This window comes from Halichoerus grypus, chromosome 5 (genome assembly GCF_964656455.1).
Source record: "Halichoerus grypus chromosome 5, mHalGry1.hap1.1, whole genome shotgun sequence".
NCBI classification, from domain to species: Eukaryota; Metazoa; Chordata; class Mammalia; order Carnivora; family Phocidae; genus Halichoerus; species Halichoerus grypus.
In genome coordinates this window covers 88221707-88243160 of record NC_135716.1, presented here as the reverse complement: position 1 = coordinate 88243160, position 21454 = coordinate 88221707, and the positions used below count along the sequence as shown (strand labels likewise).

Genomic DNA, 21454 nt, shown 5'->3' with positions numbered 1-21454 from the left:
ACTTAAACGTATCCCCACCTCCTCTCCCTATAAGGTGACAATTCCCTCTCAAGGAAGTTTCCAGAAACACAGCCAGGAATGTCCCCAGGCAGAGCCCTCAGGAGTCAGGCCATTGCTCCAGAGAGCAGCCCTCTGAAGATCTCATAGCTGTGGCCCATTTTGGCTTAAAGACTCATCCTTAGGGGCGCCCGGGTGGCTCAGTCGTTAGGCGTCTGCCTTCGGCTCAGGTCATGATCCCAGGGTCCTGGGATTGAGCCCTACATCGGGCTCCCCGCTTGGCGGGAAGCCTGCTTCTCCCTCTCCCACTCCCTCTGCTTGTGTTCCCTCTCTCGCTGTGTCTCTCCCTGTCAAATAAATAAAATCTAAAAAAAAAAAAAAAAAAGACTCATCCTTAATGAGAACTCTCCTCCTCTCAGCCCAAATTCAATCTGCTTGTCCTGGTGATAGAAATCAACTAAAGGAAGTCATGGGCCATCAGTCAACTAATGTCCATCCATTTCTTTTTTATTCAGAAAATACAAAGGATTCCTAATAGCTGACCTCTATATTCAAGGAACTGCCAGTCTAATGAACGAATTCATATCATAAAAACATGTATCTTTAGTATACTGGAATGAGTAAGGACTGCGGAGACAGACAGACATAGCTTTAAATCCCAACTCTGCCACTTAACTAACTGTATTATCCTAGGCATTTTATAAGCCTGTTTCCCCACGTAATCTCCTCCCCACCTCGTAGGGTTGTTGTGAGGTATAACTGTATGAAGGTACATAAAGCGCCATGGTTGACTGCAGAGGCTCTGGAGCCAGAGGTTTTAATCCTGGCTCTATTCTTCATTAACCACATTATTCACCCCAACACCCAAAGCTATGAATCTAAGTTCCAATTTCCTTATCTGTGAAACGGTTATATACTGTCTACCCTAAAGGACAGCTATGTGAATTAAATGAGGAAATATATGTAAAGCCCTAGCAAAATGATGGACACAGAGTAAGAATTCAACAAAATGTTAAAAAAAAAAAAAAAAAGCTGAGGTTTAAAGAGTCAAACCATAAGTTTTAGTCCCAGCTCTGTCACTTATTATCTAGAGCTAAACAATGGTATACAAACCAGTAACTCCTCTGAGGTTCAGTTTCCACCACGGTTTTGTGAAGAATAAGGGAGGCAATTATATAAGAGGGTTCTGTAAACACTACATTGCTATGTAAATGTTGGGACTGTTTTACTTTATGAAAATAAGTTGTATGTTAGTTATATTGACTGATCCTTCCAAATACTATCTTCATCTTTAAAATGGAAAAACAGGCAGAGAAATTTTAAGCCATAGAGGGATGGCTGATGGTTCCAAAAGAAGGATGGAGAAAAGGACTGGGCCAAAATAAATTCAGACCATGACAGAGCAGAAAACAAATAAGCCTTCAAGAAGAAAGATGAGAATAAGCACCCATCAACCTGTTTTTAATCAGCAGCTTCACCTGCTGATTAAGCCTCTCAATGCACAGTCTAGGCATAAGAATTCTCTAATTTCCTCCCAGAAAGAGTATTAGACTTCAGGGTAAGAAAGAGCTTCACTATCAAATCTCTCTTCCCACCCACAAATTAATTTTGTGGATGGGGCACAGAAACAAAGACCAGTGACTGGACACAAACCGAATCTCTTAACTGGCATTCTCTTAACCACACCTAAAAAACAAAACAAAAAGAGTCGCAATCCTCTTCAGAAAGGTTTCCTTCTTTGGTTGGTCAGAAATGTCCTTGTTCCCCAGGTCTCTTCATGCTAAATACGGCAATCGCTGGCAAACAACCAGCCCAGTAAATTCCAATGATACTTAAGAAAGCATTCATATTGCCTGAAATTACTCTGAATCAAACACTTAAGACCTCCAGGCTTCCACATACAACAGTTCAGCTGGAGCTCTTAATGTCAAAAGCAGCAGGATACCTTAAGAACATACAAGCTTGAAAAACAAGCAGTCTACTCTTCTTTATTGCAACATTCTTCAGCAACAACATTGATCCCCTACCCACTGTGCACACAGCACTGCACTAGGGCAGTGGGAAGCTGGAGAGAGAAATGGAAGAAACAGGTGGTGTCCATGGGGTGCCAAAACAACAGGTTGATTCAGCCCATTCTGTCCCACAACTAATCAATTTGGTGAGGAGAGAGTGGAGGGAATCTTAGTCATCCTGTTGTCTGCCCAAACTGACTGGCTAGACCACAGTACAATTATCAATTAGGTCAAAATGTCAGATTTAGTAGTGCACTAGTCCTGCCTTTTAGGGATGTTACGTACTTCAAAAATCTTGGCCCTCCAGGAAGACAGGACATAAGCAGATTACCCTCAACCCACCAAAAATCACATATTTAGCTCCAGAATATACGGTTTTCCTCCAGTATCTTTTCATAAAATGTTAAATGTGCATTTCCTGAGCACATACAACTGACAGCTTGTTGTTTTATGATACAGATTAGAATTTTAAACTAGCTAAAGAGAATACCAGTAACAGATACAAAGAAAACTGACCAAGCTCATTACAAGTCAAAGGATTAAAAAATTGACCTACTGAATAAACAGTTTTTGATATCAATATTGGTAGCAATGGGTATTAAGGAGCGCACTTGTTATGATGAGCACTGGGTGTTATATATGTAAGCGATGAATCACTAAATTCTACTCCTGAAACCAATATTACACTATATGCTAACTAACTAGAATTTAAATAAATATTTGGAAGAAAAATATATATATATTAGTAGCAATTTGAAATGCTGCAGCACATTTAAGACAAAGGACTAATATTCTGAATATAAATCAGTAACAAAAAATGAATACCTTGAGGGGTAAAAGACACAGTTTACCAAAATAAGTAAATAAGTGGCCACTGACCATATGAAAAACCATTCAATATCACTGTGTAGTCAGGGCGGCGAATTAAGGTGAGGTAGCATTTACCACTTGTCAAATTGGTTAAGTTTTAAAAACAAAAACCAGTGCTGAACACAGTTGGCAACACTGACAATTTCATATTCTGCTGATGGAACTATAGTTGGTCAAACTATATGGAAGGGAATTTGGCAGTGTGTATCAAAGTCACAAAAAGGTCCATACTCTTTGATACAATAACTTGACTTCTGAGAGCTCAGTGTGAACAAAAAAAATATTTCCACCAAGATTTATATATAAGAATTTCATTATAGCATTATTTATAATTATGAAAAAATTACAAACTAAGAACTGATTTCAGTTTAAGTTAGATATATAACTGATCCTTAAGACAGAACAGTATGCAGCCTTTAATATTGTTAAAGAACATTTATATATATAGGAAAATGTTCACAGTATTTTAAGTAGTGCAGAAGCAGATGATAAAACTATACATATGCTAAAATCCCAACTGCAATAATAGACACAGAAAAAAACTGTCTACAATGTATCAAAACATTAACTGTGGGTTTTGGTTGGAGGTGATGGAATTATTGGAGATTTTAATTTTCTTTTATGTTTTCCTGTTTGTTTTTAAATTCTGTTTCCCGGGGCATCTGGGTAGCTCAGTCATTCAGCGTATCAAGCTCCCTGCGCAGCAGCGAGTCTGCTTCTCCCTCTACCACTCCCCCTGCTTGTGTTTCCTCTCTTGCTGTCTCTCTCTCTCCGTCAAATAAATAAATAAATAAACTTAAAAAAATAAATAAATAAATTCTGTTCCCCAATTTTTTTAAATCACTCTCTTTGACATAGCAATTTTTCTAGCTTAATGAGGAAAAATCCTAATGAGGAATTTTTTTTCTGTATGAAGATGAGTATCATTTATATAGAAAAGAAATGGAACCAACTAAATATGCAATCAAACCAAGGAATGGTCAAAACATAGTAACCCTATTAATAAGAATATTATTGGGGCACCTGGGTGGCATAGTCAGTTAAGCATCCAACTCTTGGTTTCAGCTCACGTCATGATCTCAGGATTGTGAGATCAAGCCCCACATCAGGCTGCACACTCAGTGCAGAGTCTGCGTAAGACTCTCTCTCTCCCTCTCCCTCTGCCCCTCTCTAAAATAAATCTTAACAAAAGTCTTAAAAAATAAGAATATTTTAAGAACAATATTATTTAACCAATAAAATTCAATTTATGAAAAGTGCTTAAAAATATGAGAAATATTTATAACCACCAAAGAAACACAGCACAGAAAAGTGTGTATATATTATGAATCAACAACATTTTAAAACTAAAGGTAGAAAAAAAAAGACCAAAAGATGTATACCAAAATAGTGAGTGGTTTGATTGTGACTATTTTTCTCACATTTTTCTAGATTTTTCCATGTTCTTAACTACTTTAAAAATATAATTACTTTTTAAGTAACCTCCCCCTCCAAAAATATCTTGTAAAGGTGCCAGAGAAAATAAAAAAACTATAAATATAAGTAATTATGTATAAACATGAGGAATAATTATTACTATGTAAACCTACCTTAAAATATTACAATGTTTGTTTTTAGTTACAACCATTTTCCTTAAATCTCTTAGGAAGTATATGTCACAGGAGTCATGAAATATTGTCACTTACTTTAAATAGTAACACAGGACCAAGGACTTGAATGATTCATAAGATATGTCTTTCCTCTAATAATCCTCATAAAGATTAGAAAGTGCTTTAAATGTTGTAATAAAGTAAATGTCCTTAACATTTCCAATTAAAAAAGATCTAGCAAATAAATAAAGGCATGTTCACAGTAAAGAAAAACAAAATCAAAATCATAATCAAAATATACACATCATCAAACTTCAATGAGTCTCAACACTTTCTGGACAGACAAAAAAGCATGTGAAAGCAGAGAATTAAACAACAGTTTCTTGCAGCTTACTACAATTACCATTTAGAGAAGTTAACACATTAACACTGTCTAGTTTCATATTCAGAAACTCAACAGAAGATATTAGTGAGTAAACACTATTCAATTATTCTTATTTGAATGTTGGATAAATATGCCAGCATAACAACCTGTCCCTCTTAGGGTCTAGTTAAAATACACTATTTAATCTTCAAGGATTAAAAACTTTCCAGAATCTCCTCACAAGACAGATGAGAGGAAAAAGAGATGAAAAAGAAACAACAACAATTTTAAAATGCACCTGCCTCTGAACAAGGTAGTCTACTTTAGAATGTAACCACAGCTTCTTGTACAGCACTTTATTCAGCAAGCAAAATTGTATTTTAAAGTGATGCTATTTGTTAAAAGACAACATGTTATTAAGGAGACGATATCGGACTCCAATCAAAATATTATCATCATGTTTTCCTTCATAAAATACACACACGCTTTCTTCGTATGATTAAATATATATAAGGGTGGGGGAGCTACTCTTAACCCAGAAACAGGTTCTGCAACACCCACAGATCCAACCTGTCTTTGTGAAGCGATGAGTCCATCTTGGCATGATGTTTGGCTGATGTATTCAAAGAACCAGAGTCACTGCCCAGGTGCCAATATTCTGAAAGGAACTGACTTGAAGACTAGAAACTGCCTCAGGCAGGCCTCTGGGGAAGGTGCTTCAGTCCAAGGGGAAGAAAGACCAAGGCCCCTCACTGAATGGCCAAAGTCCAAGGGCACCAGAGCTGGACCAAGGTAACTGGCCCTCAGTTCAAGAGTGGCAAAGGACAGTAAAATGACCCCCAAGACTTTGTTCAATCATATCTAGTAAAACACAAACTTTGAGGAGCTGGTAGAACAGGGTTTTGCCAAGACAAGCTCAGTGGGTGAGGGAGATGTGAGCATGATTAATCAGTGCCACCAGGCAGCAACTCTGGGTGTGTCCATACTATACCTCAGTCATTGCCTGTCCATGACAAGAAGTTCCTTCAGCTACTGTCACCGAGAACTAGATCTTCCAAAGAAGATGTCTCCACCTTAACTTGTCCTAGATCAGGCCCAGCATCCAGGACTAAGAACACAGCCCTCTCTCTTGCCACAAACCCACTGAGAGACATAATAGATACCACAAGATATGCCAAATTTACATTTAGACCCCCACCAGACAAAGTGGTCTTTATCTTTTCCCCAAGTTAAGTTCTGATACTTCTAAATTACAAAAGAGAGAGGGGAGAATAGCAGACAAGCCTAGCAGGAGTACTCTGGGAGTCACTATTCCGTAGTAGACCTGCAGCTTACTCCCCTCGACCCTACAGCTCTTAGTCACCCTGACTGCAGGAAACTGCTTTCTGAGACTGTAGATAAGTGACTTAAATGACTTGTATTTCATATTCCTAATTGTGTGCTCATCTGCCTTATCTCCACAATGATGTCAGCTCCTTGGGGGCAGGGCCCTATCTTCTGCTTGGTCAATGATTCCCACACATCTACAAAAGCAGAATACCCTATACTCCCTACCACATGATGCAACACACAAATTAAGGATAACAACACACCACAATCCTCCCTAACACACCACTGGGACAGCAGAGCTACAAAGATAATAAATCTTAGAGCCAATAGCTAGGGCTCCTACCAGAGTTATATGTAGAAGCTTACATATTTATACATATAAATAAATTAATACAATAATTACCTCACTTTTCTCCCTCCAAGCTCTGGCTTTTATGATCCCTTCTTCTTGGCTTTACTCTTCTTTTTAAGGTCACAATGTATTTTCTGCCACACAACTGGTATTTGCCTCAAAAAGGAGAGGAAGACAGAAAGCACAGATCTGCAGCAAACCTTGTACCACTACAAATGAACACTGCAGTTTGTCCCATCCAGAGGCCATGAGCCTATCCTTTCAGATCTGAAGCCACTTTCTAGTTCCTATCGAGGACAGCAACATTAAGTGTCTTTGTTAGAAGAGCACTCCTGGGCCCCTTCTTGCAGAATGCTCTGTTCTGCTCAAGAGACCCTTGATTCCTTCTTTATTCTCCCTTCCTTATTCCGTTTGCTGCAGCAGCCCAGACAGCCCTAAGGCAGGACTGCCTGAAATGACTGATATTGATATCTTTTTGCACTAACACATCTGAGGGAAATCCCTGACACCAGATATGTGTTCACGGGTGAACAAAGCAGACATCCTCAAAGGCAGTGTCATCGCAAGGACTAGGACGGAATTCCTCAGTGGACACCAAAAAAACCATGGAACACCTATGTATTCTGGCATCTCGGGTAACATTCTGATGAAGGGATAAGGAGGCTTCCACCATATACAACATATACAACACATACACAGCAGCCCTAAGACTCTGAATAGTTTGCAGACTATTTTTTTAAGACAAAACAAACAACCTGATTAGCCTTATGGGGATACCAGAGCAACTTCACCAGCAAGCTAGGCATTTAGCAAGAAGCAAGCACTTTCAAGGGTAAAAAATGACCACAAGACCCAGGCAAAGCAACCTATCTCTAGTACTATCAAAGAACAAACAAACAAAAACTAAACCAAAAAATCCTTTGTTTCCCCAGATTCACTCTGCAGTGATTCCAAACTTCCCTAATATATAAATTAACTGGCTATTTCTTAAATATACAAATTCCCAAATACTATTTCAGACCCCCTGAATCAGAATCTCCAGGAAAACACCCCAGATTGAATCATCTTTGTGCTCCTCACTAACTCCTTTTATGGAGGGTTAGGTATCAATTTAGTAAAGAGTACCCCTTTGGGTCCTTGTTACTCATGCAGGGCTCAGGACTCTATAAGGCAAATTCTTGAGAAAATGCCAAGGGGCACAAGTCATACGGAGACAGATTACAACTAAATATAAGAAAATCTTTCTAAAAATCAGAGTTGTCCAGAGATGAACTAAGCTGGCTCCAAAGGCAGGAAGCTACTACCACAAGAGTTGTTGAAGCACAAAGAAGGTAGGCTACCTCTTGACCACGATGTTGTAAGAGGAGCAGACCCAGCATGGAAAGGATAGAAGGACTAGATGAATTTTAAAGTTTCTGCCAACACATAAGTCAACAAAGAGGAAAATTTCAGCTACCCATTAAATAATAAAAATAGTATAAAAGTCTGTAGGTGGGGTCAGCTTTCAACTGATCTTTTCTCTTCAAAGGAGAAAGGAGCATAAAGACACACCCCTGACTCACCATCAGCCTCTCCTCCAGAATGTCTCAAAGGTGGGGAGGACAGAGCAGGAGTCACAGGTGCTGTGACAAAGCCGACCTGCTGCTTGGATGACTGCATGTTGGGCATATGCCAAACAAGTTTCATGGACCAGAGAAGGGGTGTGTGTGACACAGTGCCTACCCTCAAGGAGAAAATCTTGTTGTAGAGATAGCTCAGGCACTATATGGTTCTCTCAAAGTTTTATTTATCACATCTCATCTTTAGAGTTGTTTGTGATAGTGGTTTTTAGGGAACTCTCCTGGTAGGAAAAAAACTTTACTAAATGTATATATCCTCTTAGTCTAACACTAGTTTGCAATATCCAGCTCATAATGAAAAAAACTCAAAAAACTCATCAAAACAAACATAAACTTAGTTAATTCTAATTTTAAAAATACCATTCCAATAATCCCCCAAATGACCAAATTACAATAAAGTGTGGCAACTCTGAACAAAATAACAGAAATTGCTGGTCTAGTAATATAGTAATACAGGAAACAGTAGAAACAGCTCAAGTGAGAGGCAGGGGGTGGCCAGGGCCTTTGAGGTTAAATTCCAAAGTCAAAGTGACCTTTATGATTTGTAGAAGTGATCAGAAAAAAAATAAAAAAGAGAGAGAACCACACACACACTGAAATTCAAAATGGCAAGTTTAAATAAAACATCTGGGGAAGGGAAAAATTTGGTTTTTCCCCAAATGTAAGGTAAGCAATGACTCTTGCAAATACTATCAAAAAACAAAAAACAAAAACGGTCTTGGATTACCACAGTAGTCTAGAATAAGAAAATAATAAAAGTAATTGTTCAATTGAACAAATATTTATTGAGTGTCTATTAGATGCCAAGGCACTGTGCCAGGTACAGGGTAAGGGTATTAGAAAAAAAAAAAACGCATAAATGAAAAAACAATTCTCTTCCTGAAGAAGTATACATCAATAATAAGCACTTGAGGATGTTCTAAGTGTTTTCGTGTACATGAGCTCATTTGTACAAAAGATAGAAGTGGTGTGGAGAGTGGAGGAGGCACTGGACTGAGGACCAAACGAGAGAAATTCTAGTCTTGATTCTAATTGGCTCAGTGACTATGGACAACATACCTGAGCAAATGGAGGACCAAAATCCCTCCCACAAGATTACAATACTAATTAAATACAGACCTGGAGGAGAATGCTGGTCTTCTGGCTCCTAGTCCAGTGATCTTTCCAAAATATTATACATATGGTAGACCAATAAAAAGAGCAGAATAGAAGAAAATAAAACCTTTTGGTTTCAAGTCATTTGCAAAGAAGGGGAAGAAGAGAGGAGAAGGAGAATCAGGAAAAAGTAGGAGGAAAATGAAAGGTTCAAGTTGTGGCATCCAGATAAAGATGTCAAGAAAGAAAGCACTTAAATAACAAGTAGAAACACAATATAAGGATAATGTAAAATCTCTTATTATATTTTCATTCAAATAATGGCTTAGGATTTTTTACTCTAAAGACACTAAGGACGAATAAAGGGAGTCCAAAATTATATATATGAATGAAGCTTAAGGAAAAAAAGACAACAGAGAAGAAAAGGATCAGGGAGAGGAATTATAATATATCATTCGAATATATGAAGCCCTTCTAAAGAGAAAATAGGAACCTATTGTGTCCAGACGAACAAGAAGAAATGGCATTATACTCAACAGCTTTTATGTTAGCATTTTAAAAATCTGATAATCAGAGGGCTAAACACTGGAATAGCTGACTAAGGTTAGATTAATTCTGGAAATTATTAAAATTAAGAAGGAAAGATGTTCTTCAGATGTTCTTCAGATGCTAAACTACTGCATTTACACACTATACACACTTCAAGGCAGAATAATGAACTATCAGTGGGTTCCAACAGGTTACTGTAAACCTGGAAAAATACAGGTTCTCAGACCTACTGTATCAGAATCCCTGGGTGTTGAGTCCGATTTTTGATTATCAGCCAATTTTGATGTAGCCAGGACATGGAGCTTCATTCTATTACAGGGGACGGGGTAAGGAGAGGAAGCACTAGGAATGGCATAAGAGTGGGAACTAGATCAATGCAAATTTTGTGGGCAAAATAGAATTTCTGCGGGTGTGATATTTTTAAAATGTATTGTAAGGCTGCTCTGAAGCATCCAAGCATATCCCACTGAATTTAAACATTTTCTAAAGGTCCTGAAGTCAGCAAATACAATTCAGGTAAACCAAAAGTTACTCCTCTATACCACAGGAAGCCTGTGGAAGAGACAGTAGAGTGGGAATAGGGCAGAAGGATGCCAAGGAGATGTGGGTAAATATTTTTAAAAATCAAAACATCAGGAAAAAGGGGCACCTGGGTGGCTCCGTCGTTAAGCGTCTGCCTTCGGCTCAGGTCATGATCCCAGGGTCCTGGGATCGAGCCCCACATCGGGCTCCCTGCTCGGCAGGAAGCTTGCTTCTCCCTCTCCCACTCCCCCTGCTTGTGTTCCCTCTCTCGCTGTGTCTCTCTCTGTCAAATAAATAAATAAAATCTTTAAAAAAAAAATCAGGAAAAAGAAGAGAGAGACAAGAGATAATCACTCTCCTTCCTCCTCCCTCCATCCCTCCACTGCTGCAAAAGAATAATTATATAGAAAGAACAAGAATAAAGAAAGAGAAAAGGAAAATAGTTTTAGGATAAACTTCATCTTCATCTGAAAGAAAAAAAGAATTGTCTTTGTGATTTTTTTTTTAAAGCAAGAGAAGAATTCAGCTGAGAAATTATCTAGCAGGCTTCAAAACCAGGGAATCACTTCCCATTACAAAGCAAAAGAAAACAAGGAACAAGAGGTGGTCTTGGATAGCTGTTTAGACAATCAGACAGATGGATTGACTGCTTCTTGCCTTTGGAACTCAGTGACCTTTAAATTAACAACTGACCACAATCCCAAATACAGGAACACTCAAAAATTTGCAAGAGTGTGTACCTTGACAAAAACACAGTAACAGATTAAGAAGATTCAAGAAGCCTTCACTGCTAGACTCTGAAAAGATTTAAGATTTATACCCAAAAATAGGTTTTTAAATCTCTTTTATTGCAGTAGTTTAGCATCTGAAGAACACCTCTCTAAAAATCAAAATATCCATATCTAGTCCTTTGAAGTAACTGACTAACACTCAACTTGTCCACCTAAAAGCTAGCTGGTAATAGCAATACCTCATCAGTACATTAGTATAAAAGAGGATATCATTCTATGTACTGAGGTCCTAGAATGAGAGAAGCCCTATGTGTCAAAGTAATCCAACTTCTGACATTGAAATTGTCAGTGTTACTAACAATTACTAAATAGCTTACTATTTAACACTTAATTTTGCAAATCACTTTGCAATCCTATTTATTATTCCCTCCAACTCTCTAAAGGAGATTATTTCTTTAGTTTTTTTCATAGGTGAGGAGAATACCTATCATGAAGATTAAGTTATTTACTAAAGCAAGTTAATGGTAGAAACCAAGGATTGTAATCCTCAGACTAGCCCATTGTTTATAGTCCTTTTGATCATAAATCTACACTTACAGTCAAGCTTTCACTCAAAAGAAAAAGGAAAGGCAAAAATGCCATGGTGTTTTGTTAAATGCTTCTGAAACAATGATTTCTGGTTCATCATCACAGTCTCCTGGTCCACTTCTGAAATTCTTAGGGTCATAGAGGTGTATGGAATTTGAGCTTTACAAGAAGGATCTGGTTGGTGCTGAACAACTCAGCACTGTGATAAAAAGATTAAAAAAAAAAAAAAAAAAAAACTTGTTCTCTTGGCATGCCAACTATCTGTTAACAATGAACAAAGAGCAAATTTTTCTGAAGCTCATCATCTTCTTAACCTTTTCTTTGCAAAAAGACATAGCTCATGTACTAGTTTTTCTGGTAAAGGTAAAATCTTCCCTCGGATTAGGCTAGGAAAAGAAATCCCTATCAGTTTAACAAACATGCACAAGCAGAGTTCGTAAAAAATAAAACACAGCCCTGCCCTGAAACGACTTTCTGAATACCTTTTGACTGCCATGGGTTTAATATACATTCTCTTAATTAATCCTATTAGCTGGGTAATTTCATTCCCATTTGATTGGTGAGTACAGCAGAGCTGGATTTGAACCCAGGATTACAGAGGGCTCCAAAACCCAAGCTCTTTTCTACTAAACAGTCTGAAGAAATTCGGAATCTAAGACTGTGGGTGGGATGGATAAGACGTGATTCGATTTCGCCTTCCTTGGTCCAACCGTGTTCGGAAAGACTGTGGCTAATATCCAACCATAAAGAGGCTTTCCAAGGAAGCACTTTGAATTAACGTATCCACTTTTCCTCACCCGCCCCTGCCCCACCCCCAACCTTGCCAAAAGAGCAGCAAATGCCGCTGCCAGGTTGGAGGAGTTGGTGATCGTCACACCACATTCCTGGGGCTGGACACAGACTCTGAAACAGCGCCCGAGCTCAGCGTCTCGGAAAGAATAACAGCAGTTGAGATTTTTAAATCATGTGGCTCAGCATGCAGCCACACCAGTTTCCCTACTACTCCTGCCTCCACCTCTCAAAGACTCGAGCAAAACACGCCGGATTCATCGCGGCCAGGGATTCGGAGTGTCAGGACTCAGGCGCACCACGAAACCCTGTCCCCATCCAAACCAAACCCACCCACCCGGACTGTGTGCCTCCCTTTGGCAAAGCTAAGTCTGGCAGTGGAGGTATAAGCCGTTGAGCGGCTCGGAGGCCCTGCCCCCGCTCCCTCCACGCCAGAATCTGGCATTCCTTTGCTCGGCCCATCTGCGGTCCCCGGCCGGCGAGCGTTCGTCTCGGGCAGCCGGCACTCGGCTCTCGCTCGACCCCAGGAAACGCGGAACCAAAGGGCAAAACAGCCCAACTCCCCGAACTCAAGTGCCTGGGAAAGCGAGTTTCTGAGGCTCGCGGCCCGGCCCCCCTTCAGCCGAGGAGGCGTGTGTGGGGCCACCCGCCGAGGGGCGCAGGAGGCGGCGGGGAGTGCGGGGGCGGGGTGGGAGGCCCTGACGGTGTCCAAACTTTGGGGAACCGAGGGGCCTCACTCGGAGCCCGGCCTTCTCGCAGAGAGGAGGACGGAGGGGGTGGGGGGAGAATGATCGCCCCAGGTGGCCGGCCGGGCCGGGGCGGCAGTGCGCGGGCCCCGGCGCAGGGGACAGCACCCCTCGACCGGATACTCACCACGCGCGGGGGCCGTGCAGCACAGCCAGAGCGCCAGCAGCGTCCACAGCGGAGCGGGGCGCAGGGCGGGCATCTTCTCGGTCTCCTCCTCCGCCGCCGCCGCCTGCGCAGATCCACATGAGGAGGGGGTCCCCACAGAGGGTCCCCCACTCTCTCCTCCTCCTCCTGCTTCTGCGGCTCACGGCCTCGCGCTGTGCCCCGAAGCTCAGGCGTAAATGCCCCCACTCCCCGCACCCCAAGTCTGCCGCTCCCGGGCCGCCGCCTCAGCCGCCGCCCGAAGTTTGGCTGAAACTTTCTCGGCTGTGCAGCGAAGCAGCCTCGTGTGTCCTTCCGCCTCGGCCGCCTCCTCCCACCGCAAACCCCGCCCCCCTGTCGCCGCGGCCCGGCCCCGCCGCCTTCGGCACCCAGGGGTTTCCCGCAGGAAGAAGCGCCGGCCCGAGCTGCGCGCGGAGGGATCTACTACGAGTCCCCCGACTGCCCCTCCAGCCTTCTCCAACCCGCGTCGGGTCTCGACGCGCCTTAACTCGGTCGCCGCTGGACTGCCTCGCTGGGCTGGGCCTCTGCTGAAGGAGCTGGGTGATAGGACCCTGAACTTCAGACGCTAGGGTTGCCGAGATCGTGAACTTGCCGGGAGAGACAGACCTCTTCCAGTGAGATAGGTATCACCCCCACACACCCACACTTAGACACACTCCGGGGCCAGCTGGAGGAATGCGGTAGAGAAGGACCAGCGCTGTCAAAGAAGGAAATGGGGGCTCAGGCACCAAAGCCCATTGAAAAGGAACATGGCCATCAGCTGGGCTGTGCTACACCATTCATTCATTCATTCATTCGTTTAGCAGATATTTCTTTAACTGCCTTTGCGTATCAGTGTGCTCAGCACATGGGATGATACTAAAGACGCAGGATGCACAAGCTCCTTTTGAGGAGAATCCTGCAGGATTCAGGGAAGGTTTTGCTAAAGATATTCATTGTAACATTGTTTGTAAAAGCCAACAACTGACATATATGACACCCCGAATCCCTGCAAAAGCCAACAATTGGAAACAACCTAAATCCCACCCATGAATAATGGATGGTATATTTATAAAATGAAATGAAATACAGCAATTAAAGAGACTACATTCATATATTCAATAGGGATAACTCAAGAATAAAATGACAGTGAAAAGCTCAGGGCAAAAGGAAATATAAAGTGTATCATTTACGTATGTTTAAATTTTTCAAAACAATACTATGTATTATTTATGGATGCATACCGTACAATATATAGTAATAGAATATAACCAGAATAGTGGTTACTTCCAGGGAGGAGAGTGGGGGATATGATCAAGCATGGGTACATGTGGGCTTACTCTTTGTAAAAGAAAACAGCCGAAAACAGAACAAGCAAAAAGTTTTGTGTGGTTGTAACATTCCAAGGGACAGCCACCATAAAAGCAAAGGTACAGATAAGGGAATAAGTAGATGAGTTCTGGCACTGTTTGCAGGGACAGGAGTCAAGGAGGGAAGGGGGGGGTTGGGACTAGATTGGTAAGATCTTGAAGGACAAGCAGAGAAGGGGGAGGAGTAGTTATCTCTCAGATCATAGAAAACCAGTGAAGGCTTTTGAACCGAAGTGAGACTTGATGGAAAGGAAAGTTGCTCTGATAATCCTGTGTAAAATTGATTGTCAGGAGCAAAAGGTGAACTGGAACCCAAGGACCAGTCAGGAGTTTGTGAAATACTCCAGGCATGGGGAGATGAAGGCCTGAACTAATGAGGTAAATGTCAGAATGGAAAGGAAGAGATGGATCTGAGACGATCTTGGGCAGGGGAGGGGGCGTGCAAACCTATGTGACTAATTGGATGTGAGAGTTTACAGTCCTACTGGGAAGGAAAATCCTACCCACAGAACCTCTCCCTGCCTCTTACAGGATAAAGTCCGAACTTTTAAAAGCAGTAAACACAAGGCCTTTACTTCATTGGGCCCCATCTCTCATCCTCTCCACCCCCATTGTGATCTTTACACAATGACAGTATTGAACGACTTGAGATTCCCCCAAACATATCTTCTTGTTTCAGTCTCTGTACCTTCTGTTCCCTTAGTTTGGAAGGACTCTTGTCATCCCCTTCCCTCCTTCTCTTAGTGAACTTTCTAATCATCATTAGTCCTTCAGTCCTGAGAAGGCTTTGCTGATGCTGTAAAAAATTCCTCCCCATCACAGACAGTCTTTCCACTGTCCTGCTTCCTTATCTTATTAAAATATCTCTTTTTTACACAGGACTGTTGGTATTTCTGTCTTCTCAACTAATTAGTAGGTCCTAATGGGCAAAGACCATGGCCTTATTGATTCCCAGTGTCTATCACATAATAGATGTTGAACTAGAATGTAAAACAACACTACACAAGTACAAGTTGGTATGATTATAGGCTTATGAAGTTCCAAACTGGATTTGAATAAGCATTTTATAATAAATAAGCAAGTACTATTATTGAAAGCAGTCACCTTGGGATGCTAGAAACTCTTTTCAAAAATAACATAATTAGTCAAAATAGCTTTGGAATTTCCCTTGTGCAAATATGTTCAGAGAAAGATAATAACATTACTTTTTAGTTGTTGACCCATAGAGTTACCAGTTAGAGCATTCTCTTAACTCACTAAATATAGTTCATGGTAACTTGGCTCTATACAAATTTTAAATATCACCTGCAAAGACTAGATTTGTCACTATTAAAATATATTCAGAAAAATGTGAAGGTACTCATCCCCAAAGATTGGCTCCAGAAATGACTGGGGCTATGACTAATTAAAATAGGTGTGCAGTTTCCCAAGGTGACTGTTTTAAGAAAAACAATTATTATGTTCACATATAACTTTTGCTGGATTTGTTGTAGTTTTAAACTGACTGCACACATTCCCACAAGGACAAGAGGATAAAGATTAGATGTTATGAATTAAAGTAGGAGAAGTTTATGACCAAAGAGGTGTTTTTAAAGACATGTTTTGAAGGAAGCTATGCATATAAAGTAGTCAAAACAAAACAAAATAGGAGCTGAAAATCAAGGGAAAAACTGAAGTTGGCAAGGACTGAGAGAGGTGAGCAAGTCAGTCTGACCCATCACGTAGCATTTTGGTGAATATTACCATGGGCCAAATCCTATGTGAGTAGCTGAGGAATAAAGACAGACCATTAACCAACAATGAAAATCCAGTATGACAGGTAGAATGTTGTGGGTTCACAGCTGATGGACTATGAATCCTGTCCCAGCCTAGGAGTGGTCAGGGAAGGCTTCCGGGAAGACCTCAACAGCTGGACTAAGAATTGAAGAACCAAAAGATTAATCAGGTAAAGAAGAGATTTCTCATGTTTAGAGGTCTAAGGCTTTTTCAGACATAGGGAACAAGTATAGAGGCAGGCAAACAATAAAGACCTGAGCCTGTCCCCTAAAGTGGCAAGATAGGAACTTGGGCAGGAGCTGCGGGGATGCAGAAAAGATGGACATTGGCTCCTAAGGCTAGAAATTGCTTAGATGAGAGAGGAAATGTAGGTCAAGGAATCAGCAATGACCACAGTATCTTGGAGCATCATGGGCTATTCTCAGATATAGGAAATACAAGAGAAGGTAAAGGAGGTTTGGTAGAGTAGATAAAACTGGCAAGAGATCAATGTAGCTGAAAGGAGGAGAGCTACGTTCAGGTAGAGCAGCCCCACAGCTGTTGATTACTTTAGGACCCTGACTGATTAGCAGGATGGAATTGCACTGAAATATACTTTCTCCTGTTGAGCTCTCCCCAAAGCTAAGCCGAAATTCTACTGTGTGCAGTTAGGTGACTAGTTCCCTAATCCCTGTCAGGAGCCAGGGGATCATGTGGTAGTGTCTCAAAACTTGAGTAGCAGCCAAGGACATGAAATGCCAGAATCTGCCTGAAGATGTCAGCCCCAAATGTACTCTGCAGTCAATTACTCAACTGGACTGGGGAACGGTCTTCCCCAGGACAGTGCCTCTAATCAAAGCAAATCCTACTTTATATGAAAAATTAGCAGGAAAATATTCAGGTGATCCCATAACTAATTAGCTATTGCTATTTCTTAAAGTTTCATAACTTCACTGAATCAAAGAAAAATGGGATCCCACAAGCTTTCATCTGAAATAAATGAACAAAAGAACCTCAGTCTCTGGGGCCCAATTAAAATCAAAAGACCATTAGCAGTAGAAGAACATGAATAAGGGCCAGCACTAGTTTTCATTTTAGTCAAAACTAAAAATATACAGAGATGTCTTTACTAATTAAAACTCAGGTAAAATTGTCTCCCAAAACAAATGTAGAATTAGGCACTTATTTGTTCTCAAGTCTATTCTCTCAGATCCCATAAACCCCTCAAAGACAGAGATCCTATGTTGTCCATTTTGCCCCAGCTCCTCACACAGTAGTACACATAAGTGCTCATAATATATGTTTTGAATAAATGCTGAATGAGTGGCATATATATCTGTATGAATTGGAGGGAGATACATAACTGTCTAGGTCTTTTGGAGAATCCTAGGCTGAATCAGTTAAATGCTATAGATGCTGAAGAAGAGATTCTGGTGTATTATCAAGCTTAGGTTGAGCTACTCCACACATCTCACCACATAACCCAGGAACCTGGAGGTGTGTGATAAAGTGCTTGTGGAAGCAAGAATTAAAAGGAAGATTTCTTTGCAAAATAATATACTTGTGCAGTGCTTTAGGCTTTTCAGAACACTTTTAAGTATATTATCTCATTTGATACACAAAGCAGTCATGGGAAACAGCCAAACCAGTCATTATTATCCCCCATTTCACAGATGAAGAAACTAAGATAGAGTTTAAGTGCCTTGCCCAAGGTCAAGTAAGTAATTAATGAGAGCTGAGACAAAACTCCTGCTGTTTCTGACTTCTTATTCTACTGTCTCTTCCTGCAACAGTAATGAAGCACATCCAAGACAATCTTTAGTGTGGGCACCTCTGGACAGAGGTCCACCAGCTTCACCATATTGGTGAAGTCCACCATATTGGTACAAAACGAGCTGACTCATTGTAATTAGGAAGCCCAAGCAAGTGAATACATTCTTTGATTTAAACACATTCTTGGAGAGCATACCCTCTGCAAAGCACATCCTTGACTCTGTGGCGATAAGACGTGTATCAGACCTAGCCCCTGTTCTCTGGAGATTATAATGCATTCAGGAAGGCCAACATACAAATAACATAGCTACAACAGAGATAAAGCATGGGTCTGTGGGAAAGTAGAGAGCATTGTGATTAATTCTAAGGCTGCTTTCATTTCATCCTCTCCCCAGCCTACAAGATATGAATGAACTGAGATGGCCTATACAAACTGGACTGTAAACAGTGTGAACACAGGAACCGTCTCTCATTCATGTTTGTAAACCCCACAGTAGCTGGTTGTTTGTCTTGCATAGAGCATGGAGTAAGTGCACAATAAAGACCCACATTCTGAGAGGTCCACCAGGTTCAGTCAAACAGAGGACAAGTTCCAGAAGGCAGGAGCTTGTCTTAAGATTCAAACTAGCTCTGAGAATTAGGAGCCAATCAGACTTCTTTAATTGTCTCTGCTCTGATTAAAGGTATAAATAATATAAGAAATTATAATTTGGGCTTCTAGACATATTGTTGTCCTTTTAGGAATGTGACTATTTCAATTTAATTGATGTCAACAAGAGGAAAATTTAAGATTGTTCTTGTATAATGAACTGTTCCTCATGTGCATGTACTACACAGTGAATGGTGTCTTAACTAGGAATCCAAAATTCTCTGCCATCCATGAGGTAAGCAGGAAAGCTAGTACAGGAATGCTCACTTTAGCACTACCTAACTTAAAAATTTCTAAGTATTTTATGCTGCGAGGTGTTACAATTCAATTACTAAATGGATGTATACATTTTATATATAATGACACAAAAAAGGATTGGCTTGTATGCACCAGGACATCTCGCCAGTTCAAAAGCAGCATAAATCCACAACTGTGTAATTATCAAACCACAATATTACTGGATGACTTGCAGTGCTCCAGTCACTAAAATGGTTGTGCAACTGTAGATATTTATGCAATGTTAAGGTGTTTTGTTCTCAGAGACTATTCAGGTGTTTCTACCCAACATTCTTCTTTTTTTTTTTTTAAAGATTTTTTATTTATTTATTTGAGAGAGAGAGACTGAGAGAGAGAGCACATGAGAGGGGGGAGGGTCAGGAGGGTCAGAGGGAGAAGCAGACTCCCTGCCGAGCAGGGAGCCCGATGCAGGACTCGATCCAGGGACTCCAGGATCATGACCTGAGCCGAAGGCAGTCGCTTAACCAACTGAGCCACCCAGGCGCCCCTCTACCCAACATTCTTATATTCTTCCCTCACAATTAGCCAAGAAATTCTTGAGCAGTGAGGTCCAGGCATACAGAAAGTTTCCACCTTAAAGTATGAAAAAAAAATCTTCATACTATCTGAGGACAGATCACATCTAAGTCCCCTGAAGCAGAAGAAAAGGGAACATTTTCTTATTATGTGGAATTCAAAGTGGTTAACTAAGTATGAAGAGAGGGGCATCACAAGTTAGGAAAAGAAATCTCACTTTTAAAAGTAAGCATTAAAAAATCTTCTAAAGTAATTCATCAGAGATAATTAATGGCTGGCAACAGGTATTTATAATAGAAGCGTACATGGCCTTAACGATAGGGTTTGCTTCTGAAACATTCTAATTAAAAAGGGAAAGAGTAATTTTATAGGAAAGTACAAATCAGTGGTGTGTATGTGTGCTAATGTGTGCAGAGACAGAGGTGGTAATTGCTGGGCTCAGAGCAGGTATCTGTTGCTGAAGGTAATGACCTTGTAAAATATACAGATAGGGTTTTCAACAAAGCTGAAAGTACATCATTATTACTCATGAATGTGGGAAGAAATGTAAAATTGGAATTCAGACGGTAAGTGGTGGTTGTGCCTGATCTGGATACTAACTTGTTTTTGTTTTTAATCATTCTGATTTTTGTTAAGAATAATGTAATATGGGGGTGCCTGGGTGGCTCAGTCGTTAAGCGTCTGCCTTCGGCTCAGGTCATGATCCCAGGGTCCTGGGATCGAGCCCCGCATCAGGCTCCCTGCTGGGCAGGAAGCCTGCTTCTCCCTCTCCCACTCCCACTGCTTGTGCTGCCTCTGTCGCTGTGTCTCTCTCTGTCAAATAAATAAAATCTTTATTAAAAAAAAAAGAATAATGTAATATGACTGCTCTGCTCTCTTGCTCAGACCACAGGTCTAAGCATTTTTCTTGCAAATCTTCGACTTTTTCCCTTTTATCCCACTTATTAAACGTCTAAGCAAAAAAAGAACAGATGCTAGCAAGACAGAGAATGGTTCCCACATTAAGATCTACATCTGAGTCCAGGAAAATACACCTCATTGCCTAGAAGGGCCCTGTGGATAGTTCACACCTCTGTTGGTTTCTTTTGCAAGATATAGTTACCTCAAAAGAGCTTCCTTAATTGATCTTTTATGGTCTGGAAGACTTGCCTGTCTACAGATGACTATCATTTAAAAGTATTTACTAAAGGCAGCGGTTGGGGGCATGGATCCTTTCTAAGCGGAGGAACGAATAGCAGGAACACAGACTGACTTACGTAAACTCCAAGTGCTGCAACTAGCAGACAGCCTTCAAGTTTCAAAAAGCAAACTCAGAACATGCAAAAAGTAGTGTAGTTCCTCACTCATCCGCTACTTGGGGTTTTAAGGAGAAAAGGGAAGTAGGAAGAGTTGAAAAGAAGAAAAACAGAAGAGTGGGAGAGGAAGGTGAAAGCACGCTCTGGAGTATTACGCACCTGTTTAGAAGAGGGGAAGTAGCACAAATACAAGCAAAAGAAGAACCAACATGGAGTTCCTCCTTGCACATTTCCCTCTTCCCTCCTGAAGGCCTGGAGTGAACCCATAGCATTGCTCTAGAGGTGAGACAGAAGCACCCTGAGGACACCTCCCTGAATTCCATCCGGAGAATTACAAGTGCCCCCAGTGCAAATCAGTTCCCTCTATCATAAATATATACGGATAATAATAACATTCATCACGTCAATAATGATAACGGCAGGAAACGCTAACGGAGCGCTGTCTGTTAGGCACTATATTAAGCACTTCGCCTGCTTTACTGTTTGTAATGCTCCAACCAGCTTA

General features: G+C 40.9%; 1 protein-coding gene across 1 annotated transcript in view; it reads right to left on the bottom strand.

Annotated features, from left to right (window-relative positions):
- Positions 1 to 13576, bottom strand: part of NOTCH2 (notch receptor 2) — a 169926-nt gene extending 156350 nt beyond the window's left edge. The window contains exon 1 of the mRNA XM_036090102.2: positions 13280 to 13576. Within this exon, the coding sequence (XP_035945995.2) occupies positions 13280 to 13352 (73 nt within the window). The 5' untranslated portion in view covers positions 13353 to 13576. The remainder of the gene's footprint in view (positions 1 to 13279) is intronic.
- Positions 13577 to 21454: the final 7878 nt, after the last annotated feature.